The sequence below is a fragment of the Rana temporaria genome, chromosome 2, assembly GCF_905171775.1.
Source record: "Rana temporaria chromosome 2, aRanTem1.1, whole genome shotgun sequence".
NCBI classification, from domain to species: domain Eukaryota; kingdom Metazoa; phylum Chordata; class Amphibia; order Anura; family Ranidae; genus Rana; species Rana temporaria.
The window spans coordinates 306,206,653-306,228,642 of record NC_053490.1 but is presented as its reverse complement, the minus strand read 5'-3'; the positions used below and the strand labels follow the sequence as shown (position 1 = coordinate 306,228,642).

The 21,990-nt window shown below is 43.0% G+C and overlaps 1 protein-coding gene across 1 annotated transcript in view; it reads right to left on the bottom strand.

The window, feature by feature from the left end:
- Positions 1-21,990, bottom strand: part of LOC120926974 (probable beta-D-xylosidase 5) — a 66,817-nt gene that overhangs the window by 20,355 nt on the left and 24,472 nt on the right. Inside the window, exons 4-9 of the mRNA XM_040337330.1 lie at positions 20,884-21,043; positions 17,841-18,011; positions 15,160-15,251; positions 10,098-10,255; positions 9,764-9,867; positions 2,906-3,130 (exon numbers count right to left, since the gene is read on the bottom strand). Of these exons, the coding sequence (XP_040193264.1) occupies positions 2,906-3,130; positions 9,764-9,867; positions 10,098-10,255; positions 15,160-15,251; positions 17,841-18,011; positions 20,884-21,043 (910 nt within the window). The remainder of the gene's footprint in view (positions 1-2,905; positions 3,131-9,763; positions 9,868-10,097; positions 10,256-15,159; positions 15,252-17,840; positions 18,012-20,883; positions 21,044-21,990) is intronic.

The window sequence follows — 21,990 nt, the reverse complement described above, 5'->3', positions numbered from 1 at the left end:
GATGTGGATTGAGGATTGTGTGATGATGTTTTGTTTGAATTCTATTAATAAAGGAATGTGACTTCTCAGGTGTAGTGATTAGGTCATGTTAATTATAGACCAGCGCCGAAATGTCTGGAATGTTTAGTAATTAGCCCATCTGAAGGTGTATTGAAGCCCCCCCAGTGTGTGATGTGTGGGTGGAGAGTTTGATTGTTCCTCTGATCACTGAAACATGCCTTGAAAACTGTATATAAACTTGAGAGCTAACCATTAAAAGTGTTCATACATTTTGAAGCAGAGAATAGAGCAGTCAGTCTCATTTTCTGGGGAATTTATATGGATCATGCCTGCTGGTTTGTCTGTGTGTCGGATAAGCTGTCGTGAGTTGATGGAAGGTCGTAAACGGTGGTGACCGTTACAATTACAAAATCCATAAAAACATAAAAGCATGGCACCCCGAGAATGTAAAACTCCCCCTTTGCAGTTGGCTGTTCCTACAATGTAAGAAATAAATGCTTGTATACATTTTGAGGATGGGAAAAGCAGTTATACTTGCCTGACTCTTCACTCCCCCCGGCAGACAGTACTTCCTTGTGCTCTGGGGGTGGACGGCCCTTCCACATCCACGAGGTCCTTCTGGGTATGGAGCAGGGCTGGTGCAAGGATTTTTGACACCCTAGGTGAAACCTCATTTTGCCGTCTCCCCCCCTTGGCTCCAGCCCTGACTCCACCCCCTTTGCCCTGCCCATGTATACCCCACCTTTTTAAGTCTATCCACATGAGGATTATTTACCATATGCAACCACTGGTCCAGAGGATACCTACAGGGGTCGCCCCACAAACGCATCTGACCTAACTAGCGATAGTTGGTCCAATCCCAAGGGTGAGTCTACACCTACTAGGGAGGCACCCTATTTAAGCACATAAGGAGCATGGAATTTTTCATCCATATTTCAAGTCACAGCACTGTGTATGAGACTTTCAATACTGTACCAACAGCACAAGCACTTTTCACTGGGGACTTTTCCCATCTGTAATTTTTTAGTGCGTTTTTTTATTTCATTTAATTAAGTGTTTCATTATTAACTTTGTTGTATGTAGCTTTTAGAGCGGTTTATTCGTTATTATTAAACAGCCATAATGAACAAAAACATCAGTTTTTCCTGGCATGCAAAGAATTTCTCATTACCAAAAACTGTACATAAATTGTTTATGTGGTGGCTGTTATTCTGTAGCTTTAGAAACTGTCTGACAGAAGAAGGTTGTATGAGGTCGCCTACGCTCTTTCCACCACCATTCTGCAAGTAATGGTTACCATAGAAGAAAAAAAAACTTCATAACATGTCCAAGATGCGAAGAGTGCCAGAAATGACATTCATCCAAGAATTGCAGCTTACTTTCTGCTCATTCCAACAACACAACACCACAATGTGGTTTACTTTTTAGTTCTATAGTGCTTTTCTCCCTGGGCACTCCAAGCACTTAGCATCCATCTTAGGCACATTAAATTGTGCCAATTTACCCACCACCATATCTTTGGAGTGTGGGAGGAAACCTGAGCAGACTCACACAAGCACAGGGAGAACATGCAAACTCCATGCAGACAGTATCCTGGTCAGAATTTGAACTGAGAATTCTAGTTCTGCAAGGCAGAAGTGCCAACCATTAAGTCACTGTCCTGCCACCTAAGACATTGTGCTGCCCACACTGTCACAAGCATATGTGTGTGTAAGTGACATTATTAGTAGTAGTAATAAAGGGCCATAGATTTACCCATTGTGGCATAGTGAAAAAAGGTGCCAAGTTTAGGACATTGATTAAATATCAGAATTCAGCAATCTGTCTTCAGATCACCACACATGGCTCCACCTGGAGTTAATAACAGTCTTCTGCAGACCCAGTGTGATAGGAGATTTAAAAAGTGTATGTAAACCCTACAACTGACTTCTCTTATTTTTCCCCTTTTCATTTGTTAAACTGATTGTAAACCCCCTAAAATGAGAAATTAATAAAGCATATGCTTCTATGTACTAGCCTCAATCCAATGCACTTTCTGTCTGCATGGGTCACTCCTGACAGGTGATACAGACACCACAAAATGCCAGAGACAGCCCTCCCCCTTCCAACACACAGAGGGAGGTTGATCATCTCAGGTGTGCATGTTTACCTATGAGTGCAGAGGAGGGTGTGTACATTTCCTCCACTCAGATCTCAGATTACACCCAGCTCTGTACTTTGCAGTGTGTGACAACCAATCCCCTCCGCCCCACTGTCTCTGAAAGTTAAGAAATAGCCTTTAATCTTTGTAAACTGTCAATGACTGTAGAAGAGGTAGGGCTGCAGATAAACAGGAACAACTCATGTAATATGTTTTAACTCTATCACCTAAGGCAAATCACTTTACTTGGTATATGTAAGGGTTTACAAACACATTAAATAAGGGCAAGCATTTTGTTACATCTGTTTTTATGTGCACAATAAAATAATACCTATTGATCATGTCAGAAATTTAGAGCTATTCCATGTTCTGTTATAATAAAGCTCTCCTTGTTCTTATCTTGGACTACATGTCAAATATTCCCTGCACTATGGATACAATGACAGTGGGAAAGGTTGAGTAGTTTAGTAAAAGACAATGGGCATGCCTGACACCACTCAGTCGCCAAAATTGCTGCATACTCTCAGCCCACAAAAATAAATGAATTGCTGAGGGCATTCCTGGCAGATCAACGGGTGTATTTCTTTGTGTGCAGGACTTTTTAAAAGGGATAAAACATTGGCAAATGTTCATGTATTTCAGAGATGTACTATATGTGTTTTTTTCCTGTTGCCTGAACATATACTTTTATACATGTTTTAAACATAGTCGTTTTGTATTTTGCAATTTTCAAAAATACAGAATAAGACATAAATAAACTCCTACCCCAAACTTCTTTCCTTTGATGCTTCGGAAATCCAGTGGTAATGTGTCCTTAAGATTCTTTAGCAGAACAAAGCTCTTTACAGCAGCTTCCACTGCAAGGTCTCGGTGTTCTTGGCTCTGAACAGAACTCAGGTCTAAAGCACTGTAGGGATTCATATCTGGAGGGTCAAACTCTCCCAAACGCATTCGAGTGTAGAATAATGGGTATAAACGCTCTTTCACCGTCTGCAACCAGACAATAGCCAGTAATCAGGCCCAGTTTTCATATTTTGTAAGAAAATAAAGTAAGCAGAATATAAAATACAAGGTATGCTTTTTACAAATTTGATGTGCTCTTTTGGATGCAGTACATTTTTTTTTATCACATCTGCAAAACAAAGCGTATCAAACCTGTAAACCTAATACTAATTAAACATTTGTGGCATGAATGCAAAAAAACAAAAACAAATTGTGCAAGTTGAATAAAATTTCAGAGATGAATGCCTGCATTTCCAGCTCCAGCTAGTGGCCAGAATGCTGTATAGTTCTCTCATTGAGGTATTTCAGAAAACTATACTACATTTTGGCCACTAGATGGCACTGTCGCTATAAGTTATATCTCTTAGGAAAAATAGGGGACATTGTCGATCAACTTGCACAAATGAGTACAACAAATGTTTAATAGACACTGAGAATATACACTCACCGGACACTTTATTAGGTAAACCTTGCTAGCATCGGGTTGGACCCCTTTTTGCCTTTAGAACTGCCTTAACCACCTCAGTAAAGGCACTTTCACCCCCTTCCTCGCCAGGCCATTTTTTAGCTTGTTGCACTTTGAATGACAATTGCGCGATCATGCAACACTGTACCCAATTTTTTTTATCTTTTTCTTCACACAAATAGAGCTTTATTTTGGTGGTATTTAAATAACTGCTGGGATTTTTACTTTTTAGAAAAAAAAAAAAAAAAAAGTGGAAAGAAATAAAGAAAAAAGTTTATTATTTTCTGTCAGTAAACTTTGTAAATAAGTAATTTTTCTCCTTCACTGATGTGCGCTGATGAGGCTGCACTGATGAGCACTGATATGCACTACCGACTGGCATCACTTATGGCAGGGGTCCCCAACCAGTGGCCCGCGGAGCCCTCTGATGTAGCCCTTGACCTCCTCTGCTCTGGGATGGCAGATTGGCAAGCCCAGATCACGGGTTGCCGACCCGCCTTCCCAGAGCAGCAGTTTTGTGAATGAAGCCACTGGTAGAGGAAGCAAGCGGCTGCAGAACAGAGCCACATAAGCTGATGCTCTCTGTATAGTGCAAACTCTTGTCACTGGGGGAGCGATACCAAATGCACTCTGCCGGGAACAGCAACAGCTGGCAATATCTGAATGGAAAACTGTTATTTAACCACTTAAGCCCCGGACCATATTGCTGCCTAAAGACCCAAGGGGTTTTTACAGTTCGGGACTGCGTCGCTTTGACAGACAATTGCGCGGTCGTGCGACGTGGCTCCCAAACAAAATTGGCGTCCTTTTTTCCCCACAAATAGAGCTTTCTTTTGGTGGTATTTGATCACCTCTGCGGTTTTTATTTTTTGCGCTATAAACAAAAATAGATCGACAATTTTGAAAAAAATGCAATATTTTTTACTTTTTGCTATAATAAATATCCCCCAAAAACATATATAAAATTTTTTTTTTCCTCAGTTTAGGCCGATACGTATTCTTCTACCTATTTTTGGTAAAAAAAAAAAAATCGCAATAATCTTTTATCGGTTGGTTTGCGCAAAATTTATAGCGTTTACAAAATAGGGGATAGTTTTTTTGCATTTTTATTTTTTTTATTTTTTTTACTACTAATGGCGGCGATCAGCGATTTTTTTCGTGACTGCGACATTATGGCGGACACTTCGGACAATTTTGACACATTTTTGGGACAATTGTCATTTTCACAGCAAAAAATGCATTTAAATTGCATTCTTTATTGTGAAAATGACAGTTGCAGTTTGGGAGTTAACCACAGGGGGCGCTGTAGGAGTTAGGGTTTACTTTGTGTGTGTTTACTAGTGTAGGGGGGTGTGGCTGTAGGAATGACGTCATCGATCATGTCTTCCCTATAAAGGGAATGACGCGATCGATGCGCCGACACAGTGAAGCACGGGGAAGCCGTGTTTACACACGGCTCTCCCCGTTCTTCAGCTCCGGGGAGCGATCGCGACGGAGCGGCTATAAACAAATAGCCGCGCCGTCGTCCCGGATCGCTCCCCGAGCGGACCCGACCTCCGCATGTACCCCCCACCCACGTCTAGCAGAGGACGTACAGGTACGTGATTGTGCCTGTCCGTGCCATTCTTCCGACGTAAATGTACATGAGGAGGTCGGGAAGTGGTTAAGGTAAGTCGACTACTAAATTCACAGTGTATATATGGGGTAAATCTGTTTTGCAGTGGTTACTGGGCTGCTTTCAAACTGATCTTTCACATGATCGGTCCGACCAAATTGGACTCACTATTTACCTCTATAGAGTAGCAGATGTAAACAGGCTTGTGTCTGTTTACACCCGCCTACCTAAAAACAAAAATATATAAAATAGAAAGGGATCTTCTCACTTCCATCTAGGGGGGGGATCGGATTGGATCAGAGGGCCCATAGAGTAGAGTTGGCTTTGTCCGTGGACACAGACCAGTCATCCTCCCGCTCCACTCATTGTGGCCCGTGACCGGTTACCAATTCGCTTTTGGGCACTTGGGGGCTTTTGGGCACTTATGTTCTGGGCACTTATGTTTGGGCACATAACCTTATGTTCTGGTTACCTCCTCTTTAACTGTATATAAAGTTGTATTCTTGGTTCTATTAAACACTCCATGTTCAGAGTACAGTGACCTCGTTGTCATGTTCAAGAAACCAGTGGTGAGATATTTTTATCTTTGTGACATGGTGTATTATCCTGCTGGAAGGAGCCATCGGAAGATGGGTACACTGTAGTCAATAAGGGATGGACATGGTCAGCAACAATACTCAGGTAGGCCGCGGCATTTAAATGATGCTTCAATTGGTACCAAGGGGCCCAAAGTATGCCAAGAAAATATCCCCCACACCATTACACCACCAGCCTAAACCTTGATACAAGACAGGATGAATCCATGCTCTCATGTTTACACCAAATTCTGACCCTGCCATCTGAATGTCGCAGTTGAAATTGAGACTCAGATCACGGGCATCCCCTATGCAGGAGATGAATATAAACTTAGTATGTTTGCGGACGATGCCCTCTTGACCCTCACCAATCCTATCACCACCCTGCCGAATCTCCAGGCACTTCTAGCCCGCTTCGCTACTATCTCAGGTCTTCGAATAAATCCACATAAATCGACTGCTTTGAATATTACCCTTCCGAGTCCCCAAGTTTTGCATCTCCAATCCTTTTTTCCCTACCGTTGGGCCGATTCCTCGCTAGATTATTTGGGTATCAAGCTGACTTCCTCCTATATTTCCCTTTTCTCTGCTAACTATTACCCACTTTTGCGTACTGTCACAGCTCTTATGACATCTTGGCGGTTCCCCACTCTATCTTGGATTGGACGTATTCACGCGGTCAAGATGACTATTCTCCCAAAGATTCTTTATTTTTTTCGGACTCTCCCAGTTCGGGTCCCCGCTTTTTATTTACGGTCGCTCCAGAACAGATTGCTCTCTTTTATCTGGGCATATAAACACCCTAGGGTTTCTCGTTCTACCCTATATGCTCATAGATTGCAGGGCGGGCTGGGCGTTCCAGACGTTGCAAAGTATTATCGGGCGGCTCAAATTTCCCAACTTACTATGCTCCATGCAACGTCCGATGTTCCCCTTTGGGTTCTGCTGGAGGTGCCCAATTGTGCACCGGTTCCTATTTCGGCTTTGTTATGGCTACCCCCTAAACTGCGTCCTCCTTCTGTTAGCCCGCTTATGCTTCACAGTCTGAAATTATGGGATTCGATTCGGTACTCGGGCAAACTTATGTCTCCATTCCTGCCTCTACTTCCCCTCCTGAATAATCCTATGTTCCCGCCTGGCTCAGAACAACCCCATGTTTTTTCTTGGTGGCCTGCTCATGGGTTCTCATTGGTTCACCACTTTCTTCGCACCCGAGCCTTTCCCCTGTGGTCATCGATTCATGAGACCCATGATGCTCCGTCTACCGAATTTTTCCGCTATATTCAGTTGCGACACTGGATAACCTCCCTTCGGCGCCTAGGCTCCTTCCCGTATCAAATCACTGCCTTTGAACGCATCTGTCAGCGTTGCCCGGGTGCTCGCGGCACCATTTCTACGATTTATTCTTTACTTGCTTCCAGTAGCTCTTCTACTACCCTTTCTTATGTGCTTAAATGGGAGCGTGATCTATCCCCTATTGATCTCGCAGACTGGAGTAGGGCCTGGTCCAGCATAGCAAAATGCTCCTTCAACACTGCCACTTTGGAGGCGGCCTATAAGGTCCTTCTACGTTGGTACTGGGTCCCAGCTCGCATTGCCAAGTCGAACCCTGCGTGTACTGACGGGTGCTTTCGGGGTTGTGGTCAACGAGGGGATGAGCTGCATATATGGTGGTCCTGTCCCCGTTTAGTTAGATTCTGGTCAAGGGTCTTTGGCCTATTATCCTCCCTATTCCATGTCCCCTTCCGTAAGGACGCTAGATATGCATTACTCCATTGCCCAATTCCAGGCCTCTTCTCTCACCAACAGAAGTTAGCTACATACTTATTTATCGCTGCCAAGCGGACAATAGCGAGGGCCTGGAAAAAACCTTCTGTTCCATTCCCAGAGGTCAAGAATACCCTGACGACTCTTATGATCCATGAAAAGATGTCTAGCGTCCTCCATGACTCTCATGCTAAATTTCTCAAGGTATGGGCCCCGTGGTGGTCCTATACATTCCCTAGTTTACACCTGTCTAGTCTGGGGCTCTAAATTTAACTTGTCCTTTTTTCCAGCCTGAGGCTTCTTTCTTTCTCTCTGTGTTTCCGAGCTTTTGCTCGCTGTTCTACCTTTTTCTTTCTTTCCTTTTTCCTCTATTGTGCAAGGGGTGTTTTTTTTTTATTTTTTGTTGCTGTTTTATTTTTTTATCTTTATTTTTTCTTTTGTTTTGTTTTTTTTTGTTTTTTTTTCTTTCTCCCCCGTTTTGCGGATAACTCCGTTCCCTCTCCCTTTTATCTGCTTTGGCCCCTGGGCCTTTTGGCTCAGGCATATCGCACTGCCCCCCGGCCCCGGCTGGGGTGACGGTGGTAACTTGTGATTAGTTCCTTTAATAGTATGTTTTCTACTATGTGCTTTATGTATACCTTTGTTTTTGCATCCCCTGCGTGGGAATTTGTCGATTTGTCTAAAATACTTTAATAAAAATATTGTACCAGAAATTGAGACTCAGACCAGGCAGAGTTTTTCCAGTCTTCTGTTGTCCAATTTTGCCTGTGTGAATTGTAGCCTTAAGCCCTGTACATGCGATCAGTTTGTCTGATAAAAACAGACAGATGGACTGTTTTCATCGGACAAAACGATCGTGTGTGGGTCCCATCGGTTTGTTTTCCATTGGTGAAAAAAAAATAGAACATGTTTTAAAATTTTCCTATAGATAAAAAAAACGATAGAAAAAAATGATCGTCTGTGTGGAACTCCATCGGTCAAAATCCACGCATGCTCAGAATCAAGTCGACACATGCTGGGAAGCATTGAACTTAATTTTTCTCAGCACGTCTTAGTGTTTTACATCACCGCGTTTGGACACGATCGGATTTTTGACCGATGGTGTGTAGGCAAGACTGATGAAAGTCAGCTTCATCAGATATCCGACGAGAAAATCCATCAGATTAGATTCCATTAGATATCTGATCGTGTGTACAGGGCTTTAGTTTTCTGTTCTTAGCCGACAGGAGTTGCACCTGTTGTGGTCTTCTGCTGTAACCCATCTGCTTCAAGGTTCGATGTGTTGTGCGTTCAGAGGTGGTGTTCTGCATACCTTAGTTGTAATGAGTGGTTATTGGAGTTACTGTTGCTTCTCTACCGTCTCAAACTAGTCTACTCATTCTCCTATGACATTAACAAGGCCTTTTTTTATCCAAACTGCCACTTACTGGCTATTTTCTCTTTATTGGACCATTCTCTGTAAACCCTAGAGATGGTTGTGTGTGAAAATCCCAGTATATAAGCAGTTTTTAAATACTCAGACACCAACAACCATGCCACGTTCAAAGTCACTTAAATCCCCTTTCTTCCCCATTCTGATGCTCATCTTGAACAGCAAGTCTTCATCACCACGTCTAAATGCCTAAATACATTGAGTTGCTGCCATGTGATTGGTCGATAAGTAATTTGTGATACCATGCAATTGAACAGGTGTACCTAATAAAGTGTTCTGTGAGTATAAAGCCTCATACACATGATCATATTTTCATCGGACAAAGTGTAGGACTTTTGTGCAAAGGGCGTTGGCCAGAAACTTGTCTTGCATACAAACGGCAAAGAATGGTCGGCCAACAAACACAAAACTATGTTTTTTCAGTGCAACCCTTTGGGCAACTTCTGCTAATGTGTTATGGTTAGCATTGCTTCTGAGCATGCGTGTTTGTACTTTGGAGTTTTGTCCGACGGACTTGTGTACACACGATTGCAAAATCCGACAACACACATTTGTGGGCAGACAATCTTAAAGCATGATATCCCACATTTGTTGGCGGAAAATCCGACAATTGTCCGATGGAGCATACAAACTGTCGGATTTGACAACAGCCTGTCATCACACAATTCCCGTCGGATAATCCGATCGTGTGTATGAGGCTTAAGTTACCATTATGTACACCCTTAATACATAGCGAAGGACACTTCTTTCACTGAACACAATTTACCTCCATAGTGATATTTCCATTTGTGACTGCGTCTTTAATTTTCATGAAAACATTGTCCGCCAGATTAGCCGATAGCTCCAAATTACATCCAGAATTGACAGAAACTGGAAACAGAAAAGTATTGTATGACAGATAAAAAAACATTACTCTTTTTTGGTCAGTGTTTTTTCTATATTATGATTCATGTGGCTTGGCAAGTACATTATTATTATTATTATACAGGTATTACCGGTATATAGCACCAACAGTTTGTGGAGCGCTTTAAAACAGAGACGAAAGCCAGTGAAATTTATTATTTAGGTTCCACTGATATTTTAATACATGCCAAACTCACCTATTGCCGTTTCCAAGAAGCTGCTGGTGTAATTGTGCTCCATCATGATAAATTCAATTGCGCCCTCGTCACTGACAACATATCCTTCAAAGCCCCATTCTTTGCGAAGGATGTCTGTTAGCAGCTTTTGATTCGCACAAGCAGGAACCCCATTCACTCTAATAAAAGACAACAATGTATTAAAGTGTATGTAAAGAAAAAAAAAAAAACTTGTATTTGCTTCCTTTTTGGCCTGTTAAAGCGGAGTTCTGCCGAAAAAAATATTAAAAGTCAGCAGCTACAAATACTGCAGCTGCTGACTTTTAATATATGGACACTTACCTGTCCAGGGCGCACCGTGATGGCGGGTGTGAAGGATGTCAGTGTAAATCTCCCTGCTTGGTTCATGTGTCACAAGCTATTGACATGTTAATGACCCTTCCTCAGCCAGCTCCCTAGTTCAAATGGCAATTGATTTATTGTGTGTGGGAAGGAGACCGGCCTTACTGTTTACAATGATTAGAAGTGGCTCATGTTAATTATTCTGATTGCTTCATTGTGGTCAGGCTGTTACACCTAGTAATTAACTCCGCTGATGTCTTTATCTAAAGAAACGTGTCTGCATGGTCGGCTCCGACTTGTCTCCTATAATCTGTATGGGAAACCCCACTGTGTGAGGGGGGCGTTCCTAACAGGCTGTAACCACATATAAGCTGAGTTTTTGTGTCAATAAAGTGTCTTGTTCTAGCAGTAAGCTTGTCTCATGTGTGGCTTTCTGGGCGATTCCAGGGATATCCCTCCTCGTGGAATATTGGGGTGATTGTCGTTATGGGAAGAAGGGAACGTTGACGGGGATATCATACCGATACCGTCACAATTGGTTGGTAGCAGCGGGATCTTCCCTTCTATTCCCCTTCACACCCGGATTCCAAGCAGACACTGGAAGAACTACTGGAAGTTCGTGGAAGGATCGCTAGCAACAAAACCAAGCGGGTCATCATAGCAGAATTAATGGCGCTAGACCAGGAGGACGGGATTGCAGCAACGCCAGCAGTACAAGAGATGGAGACACCAGTGATTCAGGAGGAGTCACCAAACAACAAGCTAATGAGAGAGAAGCTAGCGTGGTTCGGCCCGAACCCAACGCCGGATGTGGTTCTGAAAGTGATGGACCTGTTAGCGGAGGAGGCTAAACAAATAAGGGACGCAGAACTACAGAAGGATAAACAAATAAGGGACGCAGAGCTACAGTTAAAACTGGCAGCAGTCCAACAAGCAGCCGCACCTTCTACGAACAGTGAGTACAGCACAGCAGACGCAAGGAAGATTCCGTTTAGCGCTTTTAAAGCTTTTGATGAAAAGGACTGTGAGATTGATAACTTCCTGGCGGATTTTGAGCGACAATGTAACCTGCACCGAATTGCTAGAGGAGAGTGGGTTGCAATATTGTCAGGCAAACTGTCAGGCAAAGCTTCTGATGCTTTCCGGACCGTGCCAGATCAGGATATCCATAGCTACGCCCGGGTTAAAGAAGCGCTCCTGGCTCGTTATGCAGTAACCCCAGAGTCCCACCGACAGAAGTTCAGGGACTCACGCAAAACCACGAAAGACTCTTACGCAGAATGGGCATGCCAGCTGTCCCTGTCGGCCTCTAACTGGGTTAACAGCAGCCAGGCCACCACCGCAGAGGACATTTTGCAACTAATGCTCCTGGAGCAATTTTACAATCACATCCAGACGGATGTCAAAGATTGGGTGAGAGATCGCAGGCCCATGACTCTACCAGAGGCCGCGAAGTTGGCGGATGAATATGCGGATACTCGCAAGACAAACCAGGTCACACCACGGGTACAACCTCCACAACCAACGGCGCCCTCACACCCACCAGCCGCTAGATACCAACCGCCTAACAGACCGATGACATCTAGCCCTCGCTACCCACGCCAGGAGGACAACGAACAACGCTGCTTCCGGTGCAAACAGTTGGGTCACTTCAAGCAGAATTGCCCCATAAACGACAACACCAGGTCAAATTGGTCTCAACCGGGGTACCGCCCACCAGCAGCAGCCCATTGTGTAGACTCGGCTTGGGATCCCCAGGAGCTGGGTCAGGGAGAACCATTGGGCACCCCTTACGAAGCCCTCATGGTACAATCTGTTATTACGGACAACAGGGAACACCATTGTCAGCTGGTCATGGGCGACCGCCATGAGCCGGAGGGGCCTTGGAGGGAGCTGGGCAGAAAGAGGCACCGCCAGCTACCCTCCAAGAAGAAGAGGTCCTGGAAGTCATATAACCAGCGGACCTGGGAGGAGAAGAAGCGACTGGAGGAGATGGAATCGCAGCGGGCGTCCCAGATGCGGGCCGAGATGTTCGCCAAGGGCCCACCGGTGGCCCCTTACACCACCACCCAGTTCCTGATGATGAAGGACCACGTGGAGAGCCTGCAGGACATGAGCAAGCAGGATCTGATCCGTGAGTACATAGAGCTGGAGGAGTGCATAAGCCGCATGGAGGAGGAGAACAACCACCTGAGGTCACAGCGGGCTGACCCCCCCAGGCTCCATGAACTGGAGATGGAGCTGGAGAAGCTCAAAGAGGAGAACCGGCGGCTGCGGAGGGAGCAGGGGGTGGCTGACCTTATGGGGCTCTGAGTCCCCTCCCCCCCCCCCCCCCGGACTCTGAGCACCAGTGCTACAGCATTTCAACAAATATAACTTTTTCTTTTTATGAATCTCCTGTGATTGTCACTTCAGAGCCATAACCTGCCCCCTCCCATAGCGGGACACCTAGACGGCGGCGCACAGACCCATTCGCTGTCTTCACACTGACTTCTGGTGACTTTGCAGATCGCACAAAGACTTGGGGACTGACCGGCGTGTGATCTGACGACCCGGTGGCATACCTGAGTCGGAAGCAGTTACCAATGGAGGTCAGTCACGCCAAACGGAGTTAACCTCGGACTAAAAGCTCTGAACCCGTCAACCCTACTGGACCAGGGAAGGTCCAACCGGGTTTGCCGGAGCAGGGAGAAAAAGGGGGGCCATTGTGAAGGATGTCAGTGTAAATCTCCCTGCTTGGTTCATGTGTCACAAGCTATTGACATGTTAATGACCCTTCCTCAGCCAGCTCCCTAGTTCAAATGGTAATTGATTTATTGTGTGTGGGAAGGAGACCGGCCTTACTGTTTACAATGATTAGAAGTGGCTCATGTTAATTATTCTGATTGCTTCATTGTGGTCAGGCTGTTACACCTAGTAATTAACTCCGCTGATGTCTTTATCTAAAGAAACGTGTCTGCATGGTCGGCTCCGACTTGTCTCCTATAATCTGTATGGGAAACCCCACTGTGTGAGGGGGGCGTTCCTAACAGGCTGTAACCACATATAAGCTGAGTTTTTGTGTCAATAAAGTGTCTTGTTCTAGCAGTAAGCTTGTCTCATGTGTGGCTTTCTGGGCGATTCCAGGGATATCCCTCCTCGTGGAATATTGGGGTGATTGTCGTTATGGGAAGAAGGGAACGTTGACGGGGATATCATACCGATACCGTCACAGCGGGTCCCGAAGCAGATTTGTCCCTCTGCTCTCGGGTGCTGCCGTCGCCATCTTTGGTAAGGGAATCAGGAAGTGAAGCCTTCACTTCCTGGTTCCCTACTGCGCAGGAGTAATTTCTTCAGTTAAAAATACTTTTTAGTGAGCGAATCCTTTTATATCACACCATATGATAAATGGTGCCATTAGGAACTTCATACTTACCTTAGCAACCCACTACAAATAAAGGGAGTACTGTGTAAGCTAGGCGTTGAAGAGCTATGGACTCCTGTGCGACAATGATACCTGGTCCAGCGCTGTCACCTAGAGTTCCATGCTCCTCCATACCTGAAAGTAGCTGGTATTACCTTTGGCTTGGGGAGCAAAGAAAATGTAAGTACATGCTGGATGGGGTAAGGGGGTTACAGTTAGGCTGGGTTCACATATGAGCAGCAAAGAAGAAAATGTAAGTACATGCTGGATAGGGTAAGGGGGTTACAGTTAGGCTGGGTTCACATATGAGCAGCAAAGAAGAAAATGTAAGTACATGCTGGATGGGGTAAGGGGTTACAGTTAGGCAGGGTTCACATATGAGCATGCGGCGGCTCACAGCAGGAGTCCGATGCGTCCTCATTTACCATTTCAGGTCGGATCCAACAAATTCTTATGAGGATGGGCAAATTTTTATAAAAAAAAAAAAAAAAAAGATTTTGACTTGAGATGCACGTCAAATGTTATTGCCATTTGGCCTCAGATGCAGTAAAAGAAGGGGTCTTTTTTTAAAATTGCGAAGTTGAAAAATAGTGAACAAAATTGGCTTTTAATCAAAAAAGGAGTCCAACTGTTCATCAAGACAAAATCTCCACTTCGGTTTAACGATTTTCTTTATTTTTTTTATAAAAATATCCCAACAAACCACAGTTTCTACATGTAAAAATGTTGAACGGCAAAACAAAAACATGTTATTTAGACATCTGAATTAAAGTGGTTGCGCTCTCAACATTACCTCTACATGCATACAGTGGGGATGATTTACTAAAGGCAAATAGACGGTGCACTCTGCAAGTGAAGTTGCTCCGGAGCTCGGCAAACAAGGTAAAGCTTTATTTTGCAAAGAATACCCAATCACATGCAAGAAAAATAAAAACAGCTTGCACATGATTGGATGGTGGAAGTCAGCAGAGCTTCCACTCATTTACCAAGTCTGGAGCAACTGCACTTGCAGAGTGCAATTGCAAAGTGCATAGTGATTTTGTGAATCAGCCCCATTGATTCTCCCCTCCCTCCCAGAAATCCAATGCCTTGACCCCTAAGAGCTTGCCCACACACTGAGAAGGGAAAGAGCTTTCGGGAGTGTGCCTATGTCAACAAGAACAGACTTCCCATTTTATAAACGGATGTCATGTGGAGTAATAAAAGCCCTTTCTCACTACAATAACAAGGTGAAAAAATAATGCTAGGGAATGATCTATAGGCAAAGTATTGGGAAAAAAATGTCTAATGCCTGGACATGCACTTTAAATGATTTAGCGACCATTGCAGGACACTTACCTATTGTAGCTACACATGACACTGTAGGTCCCAGCTTCAATGCAAGCCTGAAACTGAGGCAAAAATGTCATTCTCCAGTCTCTTTCCTCCACCTGTTGATATTGAAACCATAGTAATCAGCAGAGGAAAACACAAGATGGAGAGACAAATGCAATATTGTAAATATCTATAAACTAATTTGATTTATACAGAAGAAAAAAAAAAATATCAGGTTTTTTGTTTTTGTTTTTACAGGCAAAAATCCTCTAGAATGTATTTCTCTAAAGGACTCCAGCAGCAATATCTCATGACTGGAGTTTTAATAATTTTGCCCTCCTGCTCATCTTTAGATCCAAAATAATACTGCTTTGAAAAAAAAAAAAGAAAAAAAGGGGAAGGAATACTAACTGAGGCCCATACTATTAAAGTGAACCTGTCAACATGGAGTCACTTGTATCCTAAAGCTAGTTTCTTGAACTTTGCCTCTTTTCTTATTCTTGGCCATGGCATGGATTAAGCTGCTTGGATGGGTTGAAACCTGGTTTCCCTCCCTGACTTGTATGTCCTTAAGGCCCCATTCACACCTCAGCGTTTTGGAGCTTGAAGTTTCAAAAGGCTGGGAGGAGAAAAAAAAATCATTTATTTTCTATGGAGATGGTTCACATCTCCACTCCAAATCGCCTGAAGCTCAAAAAAGTTCTGGAGCTTTTTTTTGCAGCTCAATTCGGGCAGATTTTGGGCATTTTTCTGCTTTTTAAATTGGTGACATTTTGACCTGTGCAAAAATCGTGTGACTTTCTGCCTGAAAACGATACGCTCAGGTGTGAATGATGCCAGTGGGATGAAGCACAATGCATGTCGGAGGAAGTAGATATATCACACATCTGGAAGTATGGTATACTTTCAGTGATCAGGGAGCAGTAAAGCAGTGGTGTTTCAGGACACAGGCCCCTGAAAGGGTAAGTATCTTCCCTCTTCTATTAAGAGGTATACTTTTGGATACAAGAAACACTTTAATCACTAACAGCAATGGAAACCATTGCAAGCTTTCAAAGCACAGTGCCTCTTAGCTGTGCCCATCCCTGTGCTTGAAGCTTTTTAGGTTATTTACTGCAGATAGTTTTTTTTTGTATTTTTTTTTATTATGTGTATTTTTACAGCACCAACTATTTATGCAGCACTTTAAATATTGTACATTAACATCAACCTCTGCCCTCAAGGAACTTACAATCCAAGGTCACATTCATACATGCACATACTAGGGCGACAGGAGCCAACTAACTTACAAGCATGTCTTTGGAGTGTGGGAGGAAACTGGAGTACCTGGAGAAAACCCACGCAAGCACAGGGAGACCAGTTTAAAGGTATTATTCTAATCCACCTTTTTGTTTGATCAAATCAAATTCAAAATTTTTATCACTTATGTTGGCCAATTAAGATACTTTGTTTGGCTAAACTGTCCAGATCACAGAAAAAAAATGAATTTAAACTCTAATACAGTACAATGGCTATGTCTATATGCCTGTCATTATATACAGTGCCTTGCAAAATTATTCATACCCATTAAAATTTTCGACATTTTGTCACGTTACAAACAAAAACGTAAAAATGTATTTTATTTGGATTTATGTGATAGACCAACACAAAATGGCACATAATTTTAAAGTCGAAGGAAAATGATAAATGGTTTTCAACGTTTTAAAAAAAAATATATATATCTGAAAAATGTGGTGTGCATTTGTATTCACCCCCATTTACTCTGATAACTAAAATCTAGTGGAACTAATTGCCTTCAGAAGTCACCCAATTAGTAAATACAGCCATTGTTGAAAGAAAGCTATAAGAAGTCCTGTTTGCAGTTTGTGAAAAGTCATGTGGGGAACAGAGCAAACGTGGAAGAAGGTGCTCTGGTGAGAACAAAATTTTACTTTTTGGCCCTAAAGCAAAATGCTATGTGTGATGGAAAACCAACACTGCACATCACCCTGAACACACCATCCCCACTGTGAAACATGGTGGTGGCAGCATCATGCTGTGGGGATGCTTTTCTTCAGCAGGGACAGGGAAGCTGGTCAGAGTTGATGGGAAGATGGATGGAGCCAAATAGAGGGCAATCTTAGATAAAAAACCTGTTAGAGTCTGCAAAAGACTTGAGACTTGGGCAGAGGTTCATCTTCCAGCAGGACAACGACCCTAAACATACAGCCAGAGCTACAATGGAATGGTTTAGATCAAAGCATATTCATGTGTTAGAATGGCCCAGTCAAAGTCCAGACCGAAATCCAGTTGAGAATCTGTGGCAAGACTTAAAAATTGCTGTTCACAGACGCAAAGAAGAATGGGCAGAAAGGTCTCTCTCTAGATGTGCAAAGCTAATAGAGACATTCCCAAAAAGACTTGCAGCTGTAATTGTAGTGAAAGGTGGTTCTACAAAATATTGACTCAGAGGGGCTGAATACAAATGCACGCCACACTTTTCACATATTTGTAAAAAAAAAAAAAATGAAAACCATAATTTTTCTTCCACTTCACAATTATGTGCCACTTTGGGTTGGTCTATCACATAAAATACATTTATGTGTTTGGTTGTAACATGACAAAATGTGGAAAATGTTAAGGGGTATGAATACTTTTTCAAGGCACTGTAGGTAACCATCTGGAGTAATGGATCTATTCGCTGCACCTTTGTGCCATTACTATACCTTGGCATCAAAACTAAATCTTGAAACTGGTACATTCTCAGGGCCCCCATGTACATCAAAGTGCTTGCAGCCTGCATTCGCTTTTACATAACGAGGATGGTCTCCTTGCAGTCCTTTTACAAAAGCGGCAGCTAGAACTCCGCTAAGATAGGGATCTTCTCCATAGGTTTCCTAGAGATGAATGGCACAGAAATCATCATCTGGTCAACCAGCAAGTGAAGAGTAGAGATGGAACACTTTAAATGACATTCACTGTATGCATTTGATCTGTGTATTGAGCCATTTGCCTGGACTTCATTTTTAACATAACCCTTAAAGTAAACCTGTATTTTGTACATGGAGGACAAAGCAACAGGTTCACTTAAATAACCCCCTCCCCAGGTTTACATACACACCAATCCTTCATTCCCCCATTCCCCTTCCACTCTGTTTATTTGACAAAGAAAACATTGGAATTTACACACAGAGCTGAGGACTGTCTCCCCACAGCCAAGTGACAGGGGTGGGCAACCAACTAGAGCTGTCACATGGATTTAGTAATTCTTCAATACCTGAAAGTACCATGTATTTTCTATGTGATAGTTACAGCACTTTAGAAAATGTTAATGTTCTGTGAGGTTCATGCCCTGAGATCTCCAAGACCTTCATGGTGCGATTTTTCTGCGCTAAAAACACTCATCCAACAAAAAAGTGCATGAAATGTATTCCCCTTTAAATCATATGCAACTGTTTACATCGCTGAGCTGCAGGTGTGCTGCGTTTCGAAAAGTGCTGCATCTTTTTTGCAGTTTTTCAAAAGCGCACCTTCCATTATAAGTCATTAGGAACACATCAAACGTGCACAAAAATGTACTGCGCCTGCATTTTTGGTGCATTTTTTGAGTCCCACGTCTTAAAACCAGAAAACCAGAAAGCGCATCAAAAACGTGATATGCATTTTTGAATAAGGCATGCCACATTTTTAAGCGCACCAGTGTGAAAGAGCCCTAAGGTTAGTAGTGAATGGTGAGAGAAAATAAAACATCCAGTAAGGGCCCGTTCACACTGGTGCACTTCTTTCAAATTTCAAAATTGCACATTGTGCTTTTCATGCATTTTTGGTGCACTTATTGATTTCATAAATACCAGCATGCACCTGTGCAAATATGGACAGGTGACTCGGAAAAAAAAATGCAGACGCAGTTTTAATGCGTTCCCTTTGACTTGCAATGGAGGTCACATGTTTAGTGTGCTTTTGAAAAATCGCACCAAAGATGCAGCATGCAGGACTTTTCAAAATGCAGCGCATCCGCAGAGCAGTGATGTGTTCAATTACATAGGATTTAAAGGAAAGGAGTTTTCATGTGCTCTTGTTGTGCTGGAAAAGTGTGTTTTAGGGGGCCTAAGCAGAAATTCTGTGAGCAAAATCACCTTGTTAACCATCCTCTCTCTCTACCCCATAGTTGGGCTAGAAGACATTGGGATTTTTTTTTTTTACCAAAAATATGTAGCAGAATACATTTTAGATTTTTTATTGGATGTGTTTTATAGCAGAAAGCAAAAAAAAATATATACATATATTTTTTTTAAAACTGTTGGTCTTTTTTTGTTTATAGTGCCAAAAATGTTAAAAAAAAAGGTGATCAAATACCACCAAAAGAAAGCTCTATTTGTGGTTGAGGTGGGGGGGGGGGGGGTGACTTATGGTGGCATACATCTTCTGAAGTCAAGTGGTTAATAAAAGAGGTCAGAAAAGAATGGCCAAACTTGTTCAAGCTGACAAGGTGTCCAGTGCTACTCAAATAGACACCGTTTATAGCCTTGGGGTCTAGGACTTCTCTGAATATATCAAGACTATAGGCCAGGGGTGCCCAACCTGTGGCCCGTGACCTCCTCGCTCTGGGATGGAATGGAGTAGAATACTGTTATATTTCTAAAATAACAGTGTATTTATGGGCATATCTGTTCTGCAGTGGTTACTGGGCTGCTTTCAAACTGACCCACAGATGCAGAGCAGTTTACCTGCACTGAGCCATATGCCTCGTACACATGACCAGGTTTCCCATTGGGAAAACGGCCATGACAGCTTTTGGCCGCAAAAACTGGCAGTGTGTATGCTCCACGGCAGTTTTCCCGACAGGAAAACCTGCTAAAATGAGAACGTGTTCTCTTTTTTCCTCCCGGGATCCCCGGCGGTCTTTTTCCCGGCAGCTTTCCTATGGGAAACACTGCAGTGGAGCATACACATGGCCAAGTTTCCCGGCCAAAGCTCTCATGGCAGTTTTCCTATTAGGAAAACCGGCCGTGTGTAGGGGGAAATAGCTGTCGAGCCGGCTGTTATTACCTGCGAGTTTGGCGAGTTTTCTGAAAGTGCACCAAACCTGCAGAATATAATAGAAGTCTATTGCAAAGTGCAGGAAAGCCAAAAGGTACACTGCGTTGCACCCACAGTGCGGGGCAAACCGCAGCGCATCAGTGTGAAAGCAGCCTTGGGCCCCTGTCACATGGTCAGTTCGACCCAATTGGACCCATCATTCACCTCTAAGGAGTGGCAGATGTAAACTGACTTGTGTCCTTCCTTCAATCTGATCCGCTAAAAAAAAAAAAAAAAAAAAAAAGAAAAAAAAAAGAGGGAGTATAGTGGACTGTGTCCGCTCTGCATATGCAGAGCGGACACGGACCTGCCATCCGCCACCCAACTCATTGTAGCCCAAGACCGGTTACAAAGTCGCTTAAGTGGCCCTTGTACTTCAAAAGGTTGGGCACCCCTGCTATAGGCCAAACCGAGCTAAAGGTGTCTCAGGATCACAACAATTGGATGACTGGAGACTGGGAAAACATTGCCTCCTCTGAAAATCTTACAAAATGACAGGTCATGAAGATGTTCATTTCATAATTTATAGTAAGCAGAATCCATTGACCCATCTTTTGTGTCACCAGTACATGGAGGTGGTGGTGAAACGTAAGGAATATATTCTTACAATACATCAAGCTACCAGCTGAGGAGAATGTTTACAGTGCATGCTGCTTAAAGAAATACTACTACAAGGTGTAACTAACTTACTTGGTTTCTTCCCCAAAGGGGATGCCGCATGATATTTATCACAGGACTAAAGCAGCTGAGTCCAGTGTGGTCATCATAGTTTCCAATAGACATAAAATAATTATGTTTGCCTCTTACTTCAGTAGCGGTAGCATTTGCTACTCTCCCTATCAGCTCAGAGCTGCAGATAAAAAAAAAAATAAAACAGACCAGATAACATTCAGCTATGCTTAGAATTAGTGGCAGTGAGGAAAGCGCAATGTGTGAAGAATTCTAGCATGCTAGAGCTGCACGATTAGTCATTTAAAAAAAAAAATCACAATCTCGAATCAACTCATGATCTTAATCCAGCATTTCCACGATTCATGCAACAAGTGCAGAGCAGTTCTCTACTCACAGCTGTCAAAAAAAAAAAAAAAAAAAGGAGCAGCCGGCAAAGTTTATTACAACATTGCTCAGCGCTGAGAGATAAAAAGAAACATTGTATAATTTGGTTCTTTTATGCTGGCCATGCACTCCACGAAAAATCGTCCGAATGAACTTTCGAAAAACGAACGTTCAGTCGTGAGCGCAAACGATAGTGCCATCATGTAATGACCGATAAATCGTTCAGTGAACATAAATTTAAAAAAAATGGTTCTTTTTTTTTTTACATATACCTAGTGCAGAAAGTTCGGACAGGAAACACATTAAAGTGGATGTAAACCCCAAATTTTTTTTTTTTATGTCACAATGTAGAGAATAATATTTCCTATCATCTGTGCCCAGTCTTGCCACACAGAGTTAATCCAGCGCGGAGCAATCCTCTTTTTATTGTTCAGTGGAATAAAACGGACTTTCCTATAAAAAGCAAAGTCCGTTCCGCCCCCATGCTTTGAGTGACAGGTTATTTACATATCTCATGCACTAGCCTGCAGAACATGCACAGTTTCTGTAAACAGTGCACAATTCAAATCGCCCTCCCCTCCCCTCTCCCTTCTAGCCATCATAGAATTTTCTCCTGTGTTTTGATTAAATGTTTCCAAAACATGAGGTGAGACAAAGTTCAATGTCATGATGAAATGCTCCAGTGAACAGCCATCAGAATATACATAGACAAGTTATTAGGGGAGATATATTTAGTCCAAG